The 12677-nt window shown below is 67.9% G+C and overlaps 1 protein-coding gene across 1 annotated transcript; it reads left to right on the top strand.

Moving 5' to 3' along the window:
* Positions 1-172: 172 nt before the first annotated feature.
* On the top strand, positions 173-12165 carry HCN2 (hyperpolarization activated cyclic nucleotide gated potassium and sodium channel 2). Its single transcript, XM_084302695.1, has 8 exons — positions 173-682; positions 5780-6203; positions 7665-7826; positions 8634-8852; positions 9047-9193; positions 9474-9714; positions 9903-10067; positions 10356-12165. Exons 1-8 carry the CDS (start codon positions 207-209, stop codon positions 11285-11287), a joined length of 2766 nt encoding a protein of 921 aa, XP_084158821.1. The 5' UTR covers positions 173-206; the 3' UTR covers positions 11288-12165.
* The last annotated feature ends 512 nt before the right edge of the window (positions 12166-12677 follow it).

The raw sequence follows: 12677 nt of genomic DNA, 5'->3' as shown, positions 1-12677 counted from the left end.
GGCGGCGTCGGGGGACCGGGACGCGGGGAGCGGCCGGTGCCGTCGGGGGGCAGCGGGGCCGCTCAGCCGGCGGGGGCCGCGCCGGCGGGGGGAGCTGCGGAGCCGGCCCGGCCCCGGCGCCCGCCCCCTGCCCGCCCCCGGCCCGCCCCCGGCGCGGCGGCGGGCGCCACTCGGCCGCCGGTGGCCTCGGCGGCGGCAGCGGCAGGATGCGGGCGGGCCGCGGCGCGGCGGGCGGGGAGGCGGCGGCCGAGGAGGAGGCGGCGGCGGCGGCGGCGGCGGCGGCCGAGGGGGCGAAGCGCGGCGGCGGGGCCGGGGGGCGGCCGCGGGGCCGCGGCGGGAAGGGGTCCCCGAACGGCGAGTGCCGCCGCGGGGAGCCGCCGCGCAGCCCCGGCGCGGAGCCGCCCCGCGAGCCCAAGGTCTCCTTCTCCTGCGGCGGCGGCGGCGGCGGCGGCGGCAGCGCATCCCCCGGCGGGGCCAAGGCGGCCGAGGAGGGCGACGATGCGGGCGAGGAGGCCCGCGGGAGCCAGGCCAGCTTCATGCAGCGGCAGTTCGGGGCCATGCTCCAGCCCGGCGTCAACAAGTTCTCGCTGCGGATGTTCGGCTCCCAGAAGGCGGTGGAGCGGGAGCAGGAGCGCGTCAAGTCGGCGGGGGCCTGGATCATCCACCCCTACAGCGACTTCAGGTGCGAGCCGCGCCGGGGGCGCCCGCACCGCGCCCGGGCTCCGCGGGGCCCCCGGGGCTCCGGGGCTGCGCCCCCGCCCCGGGGCGGCGCCGCCGGCCCCGAGCATCCCCGGCCCCTGCGGGGGCTGTGCCGGGCGGGGGGGCTCCGACGGCGGCGGGGAGGGGGCGAGGGGGGCCCGCGGCCGGGGCCGGGCCGAGCCGTGCCCTGGAGAGGGCACCTTGAGCCGCGCTGGAGGTGGAAGGCGCAGCCCGCGGGTGTGCGGGGAGGGGCTGGCGGCCGGGCGCCCCCTTCCCCAGCGCAGCGACCCGGGGGTGCCGGGAGCCCGCTGCTCTCCGAGCCGGGTGCTCGGCCAAGGGCATCCCCTTGTCCTTCCCAGGGCCTCGGAACGGCTCGGCCCAGCGAGGATGCTCTGGAGACTCCCACCAGGCTTTGGGCCCTAAAGCTGTCATGGGGGAAGGAGTCACACTTGGTTCTGGGGTCCCAGGGCCCCGAGGCCCGGGCTGGGAGACCTGCAGAGCTCTGTCAAGGTTCCCCTTCCCACCGGGAGGCCAGATCCCATCCCTAAGATCCAAGGAGTTTGAGGGATTCGTCTCTCTCCTCGGAGGACCAGGTCCCCAGGGTCCAGCCTTTGCGGCTGGGAGAAAGGTGCTGCAGCAGCCCCTCCTTTCCATCTGCCCCCTCTGAGCCCTGGGGAGAGATTGGTGGTGAATGGGCTGGGTGGGGGCTGCCAGGAGGGACATACTGGGGGCAAGTGGCGCAGCCCATTTGGGGACTGGTGGCCAAGATCGGGGCCATCAGGAGCCCATGGCGTGGTGACCCTAAGGGGGCTGGGGACCCTTTGCCAGGGGCCGGGAGGCAGCGTGTGGCTCAGGCCCAAGTCATTCTGCCCCTCTTTTAGCGCTTGAGGGGGGCTTCACCCCCACGCAGGGGAGCGGGTGCAGGGTGCGGGGGCCGCGGGTGAGACCCCAGCCACGCAGAGGTCCCCGGGCAGAGGAGGCAGCGGGCGGTGAGGCTCTGTCCTGGCCAGGCAGGCTTGGGGCAGGGACCAGCTCCTGCAGCTCCGGCGTCCTGGCCTCGTGCACGGCTCCTGTGCTGCTCTGGCGTCTTCCGAGGTGTGTGGAGGAGCAGCCGGAGGCCTCCAGCCTCCTCTCCAGGGCTGACCTCACGCTCAGGGTCCCTCACCCTCGCACCAGACGTTGCTGTCAGGAGCCCACGCAGGTTTCTGCTCGTGTTCCCGGTCGGGGACCAGCTCTGCTGCAGGTCGGGCTGTGAGCGGCGCCTGGCCTTAGCTGGGCGCGAGGGCGTTGCTGTTCCTGCAGGAGCTCCTCGGTCCCTGCTGTGGCAGCCAGCGCAGTGTCCCTGCACCAGGAGGGTCCCCTGCCACCCGTGGGGGTTCCCGGGGAGCTGGTGAGTGCCCCGCTCACCTCGTGCGGCCACAGGACCCTTGGGAGTGGCGTGGCGATGAGGCCCCGTGCTGACTGCATCGGGGCGAGAGCCCGCCTGGCTCCATGGCCAACGCGGAGCCGGCAGCGCCGCGGTGCTGCTGGAGCACGGGGCCTCCCTGCAGGCGACCTTGGGGGGGTCACCCTGTCCCGCTGCGGCTCCATCCCCTCCTGGAGCCTCTGCCACGACTCCAAACCCATGGGAGAAGAGCCGCTGCCCGTGCTGTGATGCTGCAAGTGGCGTAGAAGAGTTCCCTGCTCAGCGGGGAGGAGCTGCGAGGAGAACCAATGCATTAGCCCAGTCTACAAATGTGGAAATAAACAAGATCAGCTCAACGTAGGGCTGGGAGCCCAGCAGCGAGGAGTCCACTCCACTCATGCGTGTTTAGGACATGTGTCTGTGTATTTCACATTATTCCTGCCTTAAAAAAAATATACATCATTTATCTAGTAATGCTAATGGATATGAACCCATCCGCATTTGCCCTGCAAAGCCCATTTTCCCATCTTAAGATAAAATCATTACCCATCTGCATATGTGACATCATTTCATAATAGGAGTCATTTAGAGATCCTGTCTCCTGGATGCAGCACCGTGATTATTCATACGAAATTCAGGGGCATGCTTTGCTCCAGGAAGGAAAGTCGCTATTTCCATAAATATTGAGTTATTAGGAAGCAGCACGGGTGGCTGTTGAGATCCCAAGTTGCAAACCTGGTAAAAGAACCTTGCAAATTGTGGGCTGAAGTAGATAACGTTGAGCAGAGACCCTCATTCCTGGGTGCTTTGTTCAATCGCCTTGTCCATCTTCTCCACTTCTGGTCTTTAGTGACTGGAGGAAAAAAAGGCAAGCGTTGACTTCGCCGTCATTTCTGTTGGTGTTTCTGCAGCTGGGTAGCGCTCCTGGAGTGGGGTTTGGAGCCAGGATCAGGCCTGTGTCTAGCCCGAGCTTTGCAGTGACTTTGGCCATGTCGCTGGCCCAGATCCCATCCTCGCAGCCTCGCAGAGGGAGCGCGGGGGCTCGTGCAGCGGGGCCGGGGCTTCCCAGGGAAGTGGGTGCCGGGTTAGGGGCACTGTGCTGCCGCGCTCCATCCCTTCCCCTTCCCTTGCCACTGGAGCCTTGCATAAGCCTGGAAGCGGAATCCAGCCCAGGAGGGAGGATCCAGCCCGGGAAGCAGGATCCAGCCCGGAGCTGCCGGCTGCATTAGTAATGCGAGCTGCAGGCAGCGGATGATTCAGTGGTGGTGGTGGTGCCGTGACGGCCCCGGGGCTGCCTGCCGCGGGCAAGCCCGGCCTCACCCGGCACCCGCAGCGCTGCGGCTGGGGCTGAGCCCCGCGGGAGGTGCTCCCTGCCCCAGCGTGGGGCGAGGACGCGTCCAGGGCAGGTGCAGGTCCTGGCTGCCGCCATCCTCCTGCGGTAAAGCCATGTCCGTGGCGCTGCTGCCGCCCGGGTGGCTGCCCTGGCTGCTTCGTGGCCCCGCAGAGCGGGTCCTGGGCTTGGCAGCCTGCCGCTGCTCCCGGCGGGGACGCTGTGAATGCCACCGCTCGGTGCCTGCTGATGAGCCCGCTGCTGCTGCTATCTCTGGTGACAGTGACGGGAACCGTGCGCCCACTCCGCGGGATTAATGTGGGGCACGCAGACCTGAGAGATGGCAAAAAGCCACAGCTTACTCATCAGGAAAAAAGGCTGGGGCTGTCTGTCCCGGGGTGATTTTACAGGTTTGTGTCCTTGACATTTTGCAAAGCCTGAAGCCCCAGCCCCAGGGACCGCATGGTGACGGGCTTCTGGGGAGAGCAGCGCCGCTGGCTTGCCCCGGCCGCGTGGTTTGGGTGCACGCGGGTGTTTGGCACCGCACCCGCTGCTCTGCCTCTGCTGGGGCTGAACTTCTGCAGGTGGCTTCTTAACCCACTTCTGTGCGTGACCTCGTTTTTTTAGGCTCTGAGTATTTCTTACAACTTTGCAAAGCCCGACAGGCCCCGCTGCACCCTGCTCAGCCCCAGCAGCGTCCTGGTTGACTGGGTTAGGCTGACGGGGAGCGATGCGTGGCACGGAGGCGGACGGGTCATCCCCAGGAGCCACCAGAGCTCCGTCCTCAGGAGATGGGGCTGAGCGGGGATGTCCCGTGTCCTGCCTGGGCTCTGCCACCCGGAGGGGTCCGAGGGTCTCCCTGCCCTCCCCTCCTGCTGGGGACAGGACGGGCCTGGGCTCTGCCGCGGCTCCGCAGCCGCCCGGCTGGGGCTGTTGTGCCAGGCCTGGGGTGAGCGGTGCAGGGGGCCAGCGGCCGTCCCCGCTCAGAGGCCCTCAGCACCTCCTGTCACCATCGCTGTGGTTCAACTAGGTCAGAAGTAAGGGGGGGGCAAGGATCCTAATTAATTTGTTTTCAGGTATTTTTAGCAGCCTGGGCTGGATCTTTTCTTCCGTGCACGCGCTGCCCTCCAAGGAACAAAGTGTTGGCGTCGCAGCCGGGCTCATAAGAGCCTGCCCGAGGTTCAGCCCCGTTTGTGTGTGCTGGGGGGCGATGGGGGCTGCATCGTCCCCCTCAGTCCTCCCGGTTCTGGCCCCGTGGGGTTGCGCAGGCTCCTGAGGCGGTGCAGGGCAGTGCCCGGCTGGCGCGGTCGCTGGGTCTCTGCTCCTCACGGCTCGGCACGGCCGATGCTCCCCTGGGGCTTGCTTGGTGCTGGGGGGGCCTTGGCAAGAGCCCGGGGGGGGCTTGCGGCCACCCTGCGGCACCTCGGGGTCCTGATGGGGATCCGGGGGGGCCTCGGTGCCCCCCAGGTGCCCTCTGCTCCCAGGGGAGCGCGGTGCCGTGCCGTGCCGAGCTGTGCCCCCCCCAGCTGGCAGCTTGCAGAGGGCACCCAGGAGCCGGCCCCACGTGTGACGTCATGCCCGTGCAGCGGTGACATCACTCGCGGTTGCCATGGCAGCGGCTCACGCGGGGACGGTGTCATTGGGAAAGGGCAGGGGGAGTGCGGGGGTGCCCCGGGGGCTCGGGGGGCTCCGTGCCCGGCCTCCCCCCCCCCCGGTCCTGCCGTGACCTTGCCGGTGCTGGGGAAGGTCGCGGTGCAGACGTGCGGAGGCTCCCGGCCGTGCCCCCCCCTCGGCTGTGCCCCCCCGGTGCCCCCCCGGCTGCGGGCGGCGCTGGCTCCAGCTGCAGTTGTACGTGCTCGGCCGCTCCCGCAGCCCCCCCCCCCGCCCCCAGCCGGGCTCTGCCGTGTGCCCCCCCCGTGCAGGGTCCCCCCCCCCGCCGGAGGTGTTGGTGCAGAGCCGGCCCCGCTCACCCGCAGCTGCCCCCGGGGTGGGGGGGTCGGGGGTCCCCAGCCGCTCCCCCCCCCACCCTCCCGCAGCGGCTCCCGGCCAGGGGTCTCCCCACCAGCACCCGGGTTTGTGTCCCCCCCCTTGGAGCACAGCACCAGGAGCCCCCCGCAGCCCCGGGCCTCATCCTGCACCTGCACGGGCCCCCCGGGACCCGGGCGCGGATCAGGCTCATGGCTGTGCTCCCTGGGGTGACACCAGGGGGGCCGTCCCCAGGGGCGCAGTGACACGGGTCCTGTACCCGTTGTGGCTCTGGGGGCCGGACGGGGCCATGCGTGGATGTGGCTGTGCCTGGGAGGGGCGTGGGGCCGCGGGGTGCCAGCTCCTCCGTCCTCCCCCAGGTTTTACTGGGACTTCACGATGCTGCTCTTCATGGTGGGCAACCTGATCATCATTCCCGTGGGCATCACCTTCTTCAAGGAGGAGACCACGGCGCCCTGGATCGTGTTCAACGTGGTCTCCGACACCTTCTTCCTGATGGACCTGGTGCTGAACTTCCGCACGGGGATCGTCATTGAGGACAACACCGAGATCATCCTGGACCCTGAGAGGATCAAGAAGAAGTACCTCAAGACCTGGTTCGTGGTGGACTTTGTCTCCTCCATCCCCGTGGACTACGTCTTCCTCATCGTGGAGAAGGGCATAGACTCGGAGGTGTACAAGACAGCCCGTGCCCTCCGCATCGTCCGCTTCACCAAGATCCTCAGCCTCCTGCGGCTCCTCCGCCTCTCCCGCCTCATCCGCTACATCCACCAGTGGGAGGAGGTGAGGGGCTGCGAGGTGCTGGGGGGGGGGAACCGGGCTGGACCCCTCCGGGGGCTTGGGGAGCCCAAACTGTCAGCGGGGGGGGTCTCTGCAGCATCGTCTCCGGGATGGAGAATGGGAACAGTCCCATGAGCTTGGGGGCGGGCGGGGGCATGGGGACAAGAGCTGTGACACCGGGATGTGGGCATTGTCTGAGCCCGCTGCAGCACCGAGCTCCTTGGGGCTGCTCAGCCGTGCCCTGTGAGTACACGTGTGTGTGTGTGTGTGCGTGTGCGTGTGCGTGTGTGTGTGTGTGTGTGCGCGTGTGTGTCCATGGGACCCCCATGGGTGACAGCACCCCACGCCCTGTGCCCACCAGCAGCTCAGCAGCATCCTCCTGCACCCCACCTGCGGCCGGGGGGGCTCCTTCCCACTGCCCCCTCCCTACCAGGGCCCCAGGGGGCTGCAGGCGCCGCAGGAGCCGCCGGCCTCGGGGCAGGGGGGGAGGCAGGACGCTGGGGGGGCTGCAGGGGCTGCAGGGGCTGTGCCTTGGTGCCTGGCTGCGGGTGCTCGGCTTCGCCGCGTGGCTGCAGCGCGTGGGCTGAGCCTCTGACAGCCCCGATGGCTGCGGCCGTGCAGGTGCTCGCTGCAGCACGGCGCCGGCTCTGCACGCGTACCGGGGGGGGGGGGGACGGACACGGGACTTTGCTGTGCCCTTGTCCTGCCTTTGCTGTGCCCTCGCTGTGCCGGCTGCTCGGTGTGATGCTGTGGGGCTCCAGCCTTGTAGCTGCAGCAGGAGGAAGACTTGGGAGGGGAATTATTTAATTTTACTGCTTTTTTGCTTCTTTAATTCAACTTAAAAAAAAAAAAAAAAAACATAAAACACGGTTTAAAGGAGAAGGAACAAGTCCTAAGACCTTTTCCCTTTCCCCCACTGTGCGCCCAGGGGAGGGAGGCACTGGGGACAGGCAAGGCTGTGACCGGGAGGCTCGGGGCAGTGAGGGCGCAGGGCAAGGAGCAGCCACAAGGGCCGGGTCCCCCTGCACCCATGGTCACAGCTCCCCCTGCACCCGCCCCGGCCGGGGGCTCTGCCGGGGGCACCTTATGCCGTCTCTTTCAAAGCCACCTCGTGCTGAGCCCAGGCACGGCCCCGCTCCTTCCTCCCCCAGGAGCGCCGCGAGCGCCTTATCCTGATCAAAGCCCGCAGCCACCCGCGCTCCCCGGCGCTGCGGCTCGCAGGCCCCCCGCCAGCTATAAATAGGAGGCAGGAGCGCGGCTGCCTTGGGGAGGACGGGGCCGTTGGTGGCTGTTTGGGCCAAGGCTGTGCACGTTGAGCCTTGTGCCGCAGGATGCGGGCGGTGTCCTGCCTCTGTGCCCGCTCTGTGCCCAACCTCATCGGTGTCAGGGCTGTGCTGCAGGGGCTGGCCAGGACGGTCCCGGTCCTGCACTCATGTGGCCGTCTTCGTGCCCTGTCCCCTGCAGATTTTCCACATGACTTACGACCTGGCGAGCGCCGTGATGAGGATCATCAACCTGATCGGCATGATGCTGCTGCTGTGCCACTGGGACGGCTGCCTCCAGTTCCTCGTGCCCATGCTGCAGGATTTCCCCCAGAACTGCTGGGTCTCCATCAACGGGATGGTGGTGAGTGCTGCACGACAGCTCACAGGACACGGGGAGGGATCGATCGCCGGCAGGAGGAAGATGCTGATGTGGCTCTGCCCCTGTCCCCTGCCTCCATCCCCTTCTCATTAGCAACAAAACTGCTATTAATAAATAATGGGACACACTGCTAATTGCTCCCTGCAATCTCAGCCCTGGTACAGGCTCATCTTTCTCCTGCTCTCCCCATTCATCCCTTCCGTTCTGCCGGGTTTCCATCCCCGTGCTATTTTCCCTCCCTGCCTGCCTGTCCTCTGCTCCTCATCTCCCGCTCCTCTTCCCCACCACGTCCATTCTTGAGGGGAACTGAGGCTTTGTGTGCTGCCAGCCCTGCAGCCCCTGCCCGTCCCCTCCCCAGCTGGGCAGGGACCCCCAAATGCTGTGAGGTGCCCGGCCATCGGGGCTTGGGCCCTGCACGGTGCTTCACAGGGGCTCTGCGTGTTTGCAGAGCAGTGTAACACCGGCAGAACGGCTGGCGAGCTACAGCGAAGCCAGGCAGGACGGCGAGGTGCAGAAACCCTCCAGTCTGGTGGATGCTGTGAAGGGAGCAGAGCGCGGCGGGACCGCTGCCAACCCAGCCGGTGCCTGGTGTTTGGATTTGTTTGGATCTCACCTGTGTGGTGAGACAGGAAAAAAAAAAAAACACAAACAAACAACAAAAATCACATTGCTTAGCGCTGCTGGGAGCTGCAAGCAGAGAACTGAGCCAGGGCCGCGCTTTGTACCCACGTGTGCGAGTGCTCACAGCTGCGCGCCCCCGGGCTGACTGCTGCGCTCTCGGCGCTGCAGAACGACTCCTGGAGCGAGCTGTACTCCTTCGCCCTCTTCAAGTCGATGAGCCACATGCTCTGCATCGGCTACGGGAAGCAGGCGCCCGAGAGCATGACGGACATCTGGCTGACGATGCTGAGCATGATCGTGGGGGCCACCTGCTACGCCATGTTCATCGGCCACGCCACGGCCCTCATCCAGTCGCTGGACTCCTCCCGGCGCCAGTACCAGGAGAAGGTAGGGCTGGGTGGGACTGGGTGGGACTGGGTGGGACTGGGACCACGGTTCCTGTCCGGGTACAGCTGGGGCTGGGTCCAGGGCTGGGGTTGGGGCTGGGGCTGCTCTGCCCGCTGTGGACGGGGCGGTGGGGCCGGACCCAGCAGTGCAGGACCCTGACCCGGCTGACGCTGCCGCCCTCCCTGTCCGCGCAGTACAAGCAGGTGGAGCAGTACATGTCCTTCCACAAGCTGCCCGCCGACTTCCGCCAGAAGATCCACGATTACTACGAGCATCGCTACCAGGGCAAGATGTTTGATGAGGACAGCATCCTGGGGGAGCTCAACGAGCCCCTGCGCGAGGTATGGTCCTGGGGGCTGGAGGGCGGCAGCTGGGAGGAAGGGGCCACTGCCCTGCCCCCCCCCCATGGTCAGGGGCCCCCTGCTCCCAGCCACGGAGGGGGCTGCAGGTCCCAGCACTCCTGCAGGACACGCGCACACCTCTGGCTCTGGCTTTGCAGCTCCGAGTGTGGCTGAGTCCTTGCACAATTGTGTCTGTGTGTGCTGACACCTCCGTGTGTGAGCCAGCCTCCGGGGACCGTGTCCCACCTCCCCACCTGCTTCCTCCCCTCCTTCCCTGCAGGAAATCGTGAACTTCAACTGCCGCAAGCTGGTGGCCTCGATGCCGCTGTTTGCCAACGCGGACCCCAACTTTGTCACAGCGATGCTCACCAAGCTGAAGTTTGAGGTGTTTCAGCCGGGCGACTACATCATCCGCGAGGGCACCATCGGCAAGAAGATGTACTTCATCCAGCACGGCGTGGTCAGCATCCTCACCAAGGGCAACAAGGAGATGAAACTCTCCGACGGCTCCTACTTTGGAGGTGAGCTCCTGGGGGTCCTGAGCCTGGGCCCCGCTCCCGGGTCTGTGAGAGGCACCCAGGATGCTCATGCTGTCCTGGGTTCCCCTGGGCTTGGTGGCTTTTGCCCCTTTCCCCCTGCCCCCCAGCCCCGTTTCCAGTACTTGCTGGTGGGGTTTTGGCTTTGGCACCGTTGCACCTCCCCTCCCCAGAGATTTGCCTGCTGACCCGCGGCCGGCGCACAGCCAGCGTCCGGGCAGACACCTACTGCCGCCTCTACTCGCTCTCCGTGGACAACTTCAACGAGGTGCTGGAGGAGTACCCCATGATGAGGCGGGCCTTTGAGACCGTGGCCATCGACCGCCTCGACCGTATTGGTAGGGCTCTGGGGGCTGCGGGGGCGCAGGGACCCTCCTGCTGGCACATCCCGCTGCTCCTCGGTGCTGCCTGTCCCTGTGCCCCAGGGGTCAAATAGCCGAAGGGGCGCGATGGGGACTCCGGGGTGCAGGGACCCTGTGGGGTGCTTGGACGGGGGGTGGCAGCACATGGAGGTAGCCACGGGGATGGGTGGTGAGGGGCCAGGACAGCCCTGGCTTGGGCAGGGGCCCAGCACAGCCCCAGCACTGGAGCTCATCACTCTCCCCGCCCCGTCCCTCCTCCTGCAGGGAAGAAGAACTCGATCCTGCTTCACAAAGTGCAGCACGACCTCAACTCGGGCGTCTTCAACAATCAGGAGAACGAGATCATCCAGGAGATCGTCAAGTACGACCGCGAGATGGTGCAGCAGGCGGAGCTGCAGCAGCACACGGCCATGTACAGCCCCGTGCAGCCCCAGGTCACCTCCGCCATCGCCACCCTCCAGCAAGCCGTGGCCATGAGCTTCTGCCCGCAGATGGCCAGCCCGCTGGTGGGCTCCATGGCGCTGGGCTCGCCCCGCATGATGCGCCGCTTGCAGTACGCCCAGGCCGTGCCCAGCCCCTTCGCTGTCTCCCCGGTGCTGCTGCAGCAGAGCCCCCCGCAGCAGCCGCAGCCCCCCACGCCCCACGCCAACCCGTCGCCCTCACAGGACCAGGCGCCGCCGACCGCCCTGCCCGCCTCCGCCAGCGCCCTCGCCGCCGCCAGCCCGCCGTCCCAAAGCCCGCTGGCCAGCCGGACGTTCGCCTACGGAGGCGCCAAGGGGCAGCTGGGCTCCCAGCTCTCCCTGAGCCAGCAGCAGGCGCCCGGCTCGCCCCCGCGGCTGGCCGTGCACAAAAGCACACAGGCGCTGCACACCAGCAGCCTCAGCCAGGATTCGCGGCCCCTGTCGGCGTCGCAGCCCTCCCTGCCCCACGGGCTGGCGGCCGGCAGCACCCAGAGCCCCCCGGCCTCGGCGCATGAGTCCTGCGCCTCCATCGCCGGGGGCCCGGCCGCCGCCTCGCCGGGCTCGGCGCCCCCGGCCGGGCTGCGGGGCCCGGCCTCCTCGCGGGGGGCCCTGTCCCACCCGGCGCCCGCGGGGCCGCCCGCCCTGCAGCAGGACTCGGGGGCGGCCCGCAAGGATTCGGTGGGCGGCACGCCCGACACGGACCCGGCCAAATCCAGGCTGTCTTCCAACTTGTGACCTCCGCACCGCGCCGGCCACCGGACGGGTGTGGGGACGGGTGCGCCGGGGGGGCCGCGGTGTGGGCGGCCAGCCCTGCTCCCAGCCCGCACATCCCCACCGAGGCGTCCACGCCAGGGGCACCTCCACCCCCCTTGGCCACCTCCAGCCCCACTCCCCGGCTTCCTCCCACCGGGGGTGGGGGTTTTGGGGGCTCCGTCACCTCTGACCAAAGTCTGGCCCCGTCTCCTGCGCCCTGCAGGGGTGCCCCACTGCCCCCGGCTGCCCCATAGAAGCCACAGCTGCATCATCCCCTGTGATCAACGCTGTATATGATATCTATGACCTGAATACAAACCTGTATGTGTGCATCCGCAGGACACCTCCCTGGGGGTTAAGGCACGCTGGCCAGCCCCAGCGCCACCGCCCGTCCCTGCCTCCCCTCCCACAGAGCGATGGCGAGGGGTGACGGTCGAGGACTGGAGGTAAGTTGTGGGGTCTGGGGACTGCGAGACCCCGCGCACACACCAGCCCCCGGTGCCAGCCCAAGGCTGGGGGCGAGCTCAGCCCCGCTCCCTGCTGCTGGAGCCGGGGGAGCCGAGCCCTGAGGTGCCCCAGGGGCAGTCACTGGTGAGGCAGCGCCGGGCTCCCCTGGCCAGCCGGGGAAGGCGCACACAGCGCGTGGAACCGCGTGCCCGTGTGTACGCGTGCCCCGAGGGATGGCGGAGGTGTGAGCGTGGGTGCACGCGGGCACAGCCCGGCACGCTGGAGCCTTCCACACTGAATGTACGCAGCGCCCCCCGAGCGAGGGGCCACGCGCCCCCTGCCCCCGCAGAGCCGGGGGGACAGGGCCCCGCTCCCAGCGCCCACCTTGCCATCCAGCCCATCCCGTGCAATAAACGTCAGCACCTGACAGAGCTACGCACGTCTCTGTCTCTGCTTCTCCTTCGCCTCCGTCCCGCCCTGCCGCGGCTCCGGCTGCTCCTGGCCCTGCTCCCGGCGCTCGGGCCCTGCCAGCGGGCACAGCCCCAGGCCGGGCTGCAGGAGGCAGGTTTGTCCTTTAAAGAGCAAAGGGCCGCGGCCAAAAAGCCTCCTCCCAGCACTCTTCACCTCCAGCCGGGCTGCGGGAGCTGGGCCACAAAGACACAGCCCCAGGGGAGAAGGGTGGAGGGGGGGAAGGCCAGAGCAGGCTCCTGGCCAGAACTGCAGGGAGCAGCCGCAAACAGCCCTGGGTGGAGGCTGACTCCCACTCCAGCTTCACCAATCTGCCAGCTCCGACAGCAAGGGCTGCAGGACAGTTTTGCATCCCCTTCTGCTGCAAAGCAGGTACCAGGATGCAACAGCCCCCAGAACCGAACCCCCACCAGGCAGCACGGTGACAGCAGGAGGACCAGGAGGGGAGCCCAGGCGG

This window comes from Netta rufina (assembly GCF_964035555.1).
Source record: "Netta rufina genome assembly, chromosome: 28".
In the NCBI taxonomy this organism is placed as follows: Eukaryota; Metazoa; Chordata; class Aves; order Anseriformes; family Anatidae; genus Netta; species Netta rufina.
Note: the sequence above shows the minus strand (reverse complement) of the source record. Positions and strands in the feature narration are given on the sequence as shown.

Coding starts and splice junctions, on each gene's coding strand:
- HCN2 (XM_084302695.1), top strand. CDS start 207: ATGCGGGCGGGCCGCGGCGCGGCGGGCGGGGAGGCGGCGGCCGAGGAG. Junction 683..5,779: donor CACCCCTACAGCGACTTCAG/GTGCGAGCCGCG, acceptor GTCCTCCCCCAG/GTTTTACTGGGACTTCACGA. Junction 6,204..7,664: donor ACATCCACCAGTGGGAGGAG/GTGAGGGGCTGC, acceptor TGTCCCCTGCAG/ATTTTCCACATGACTTACGA.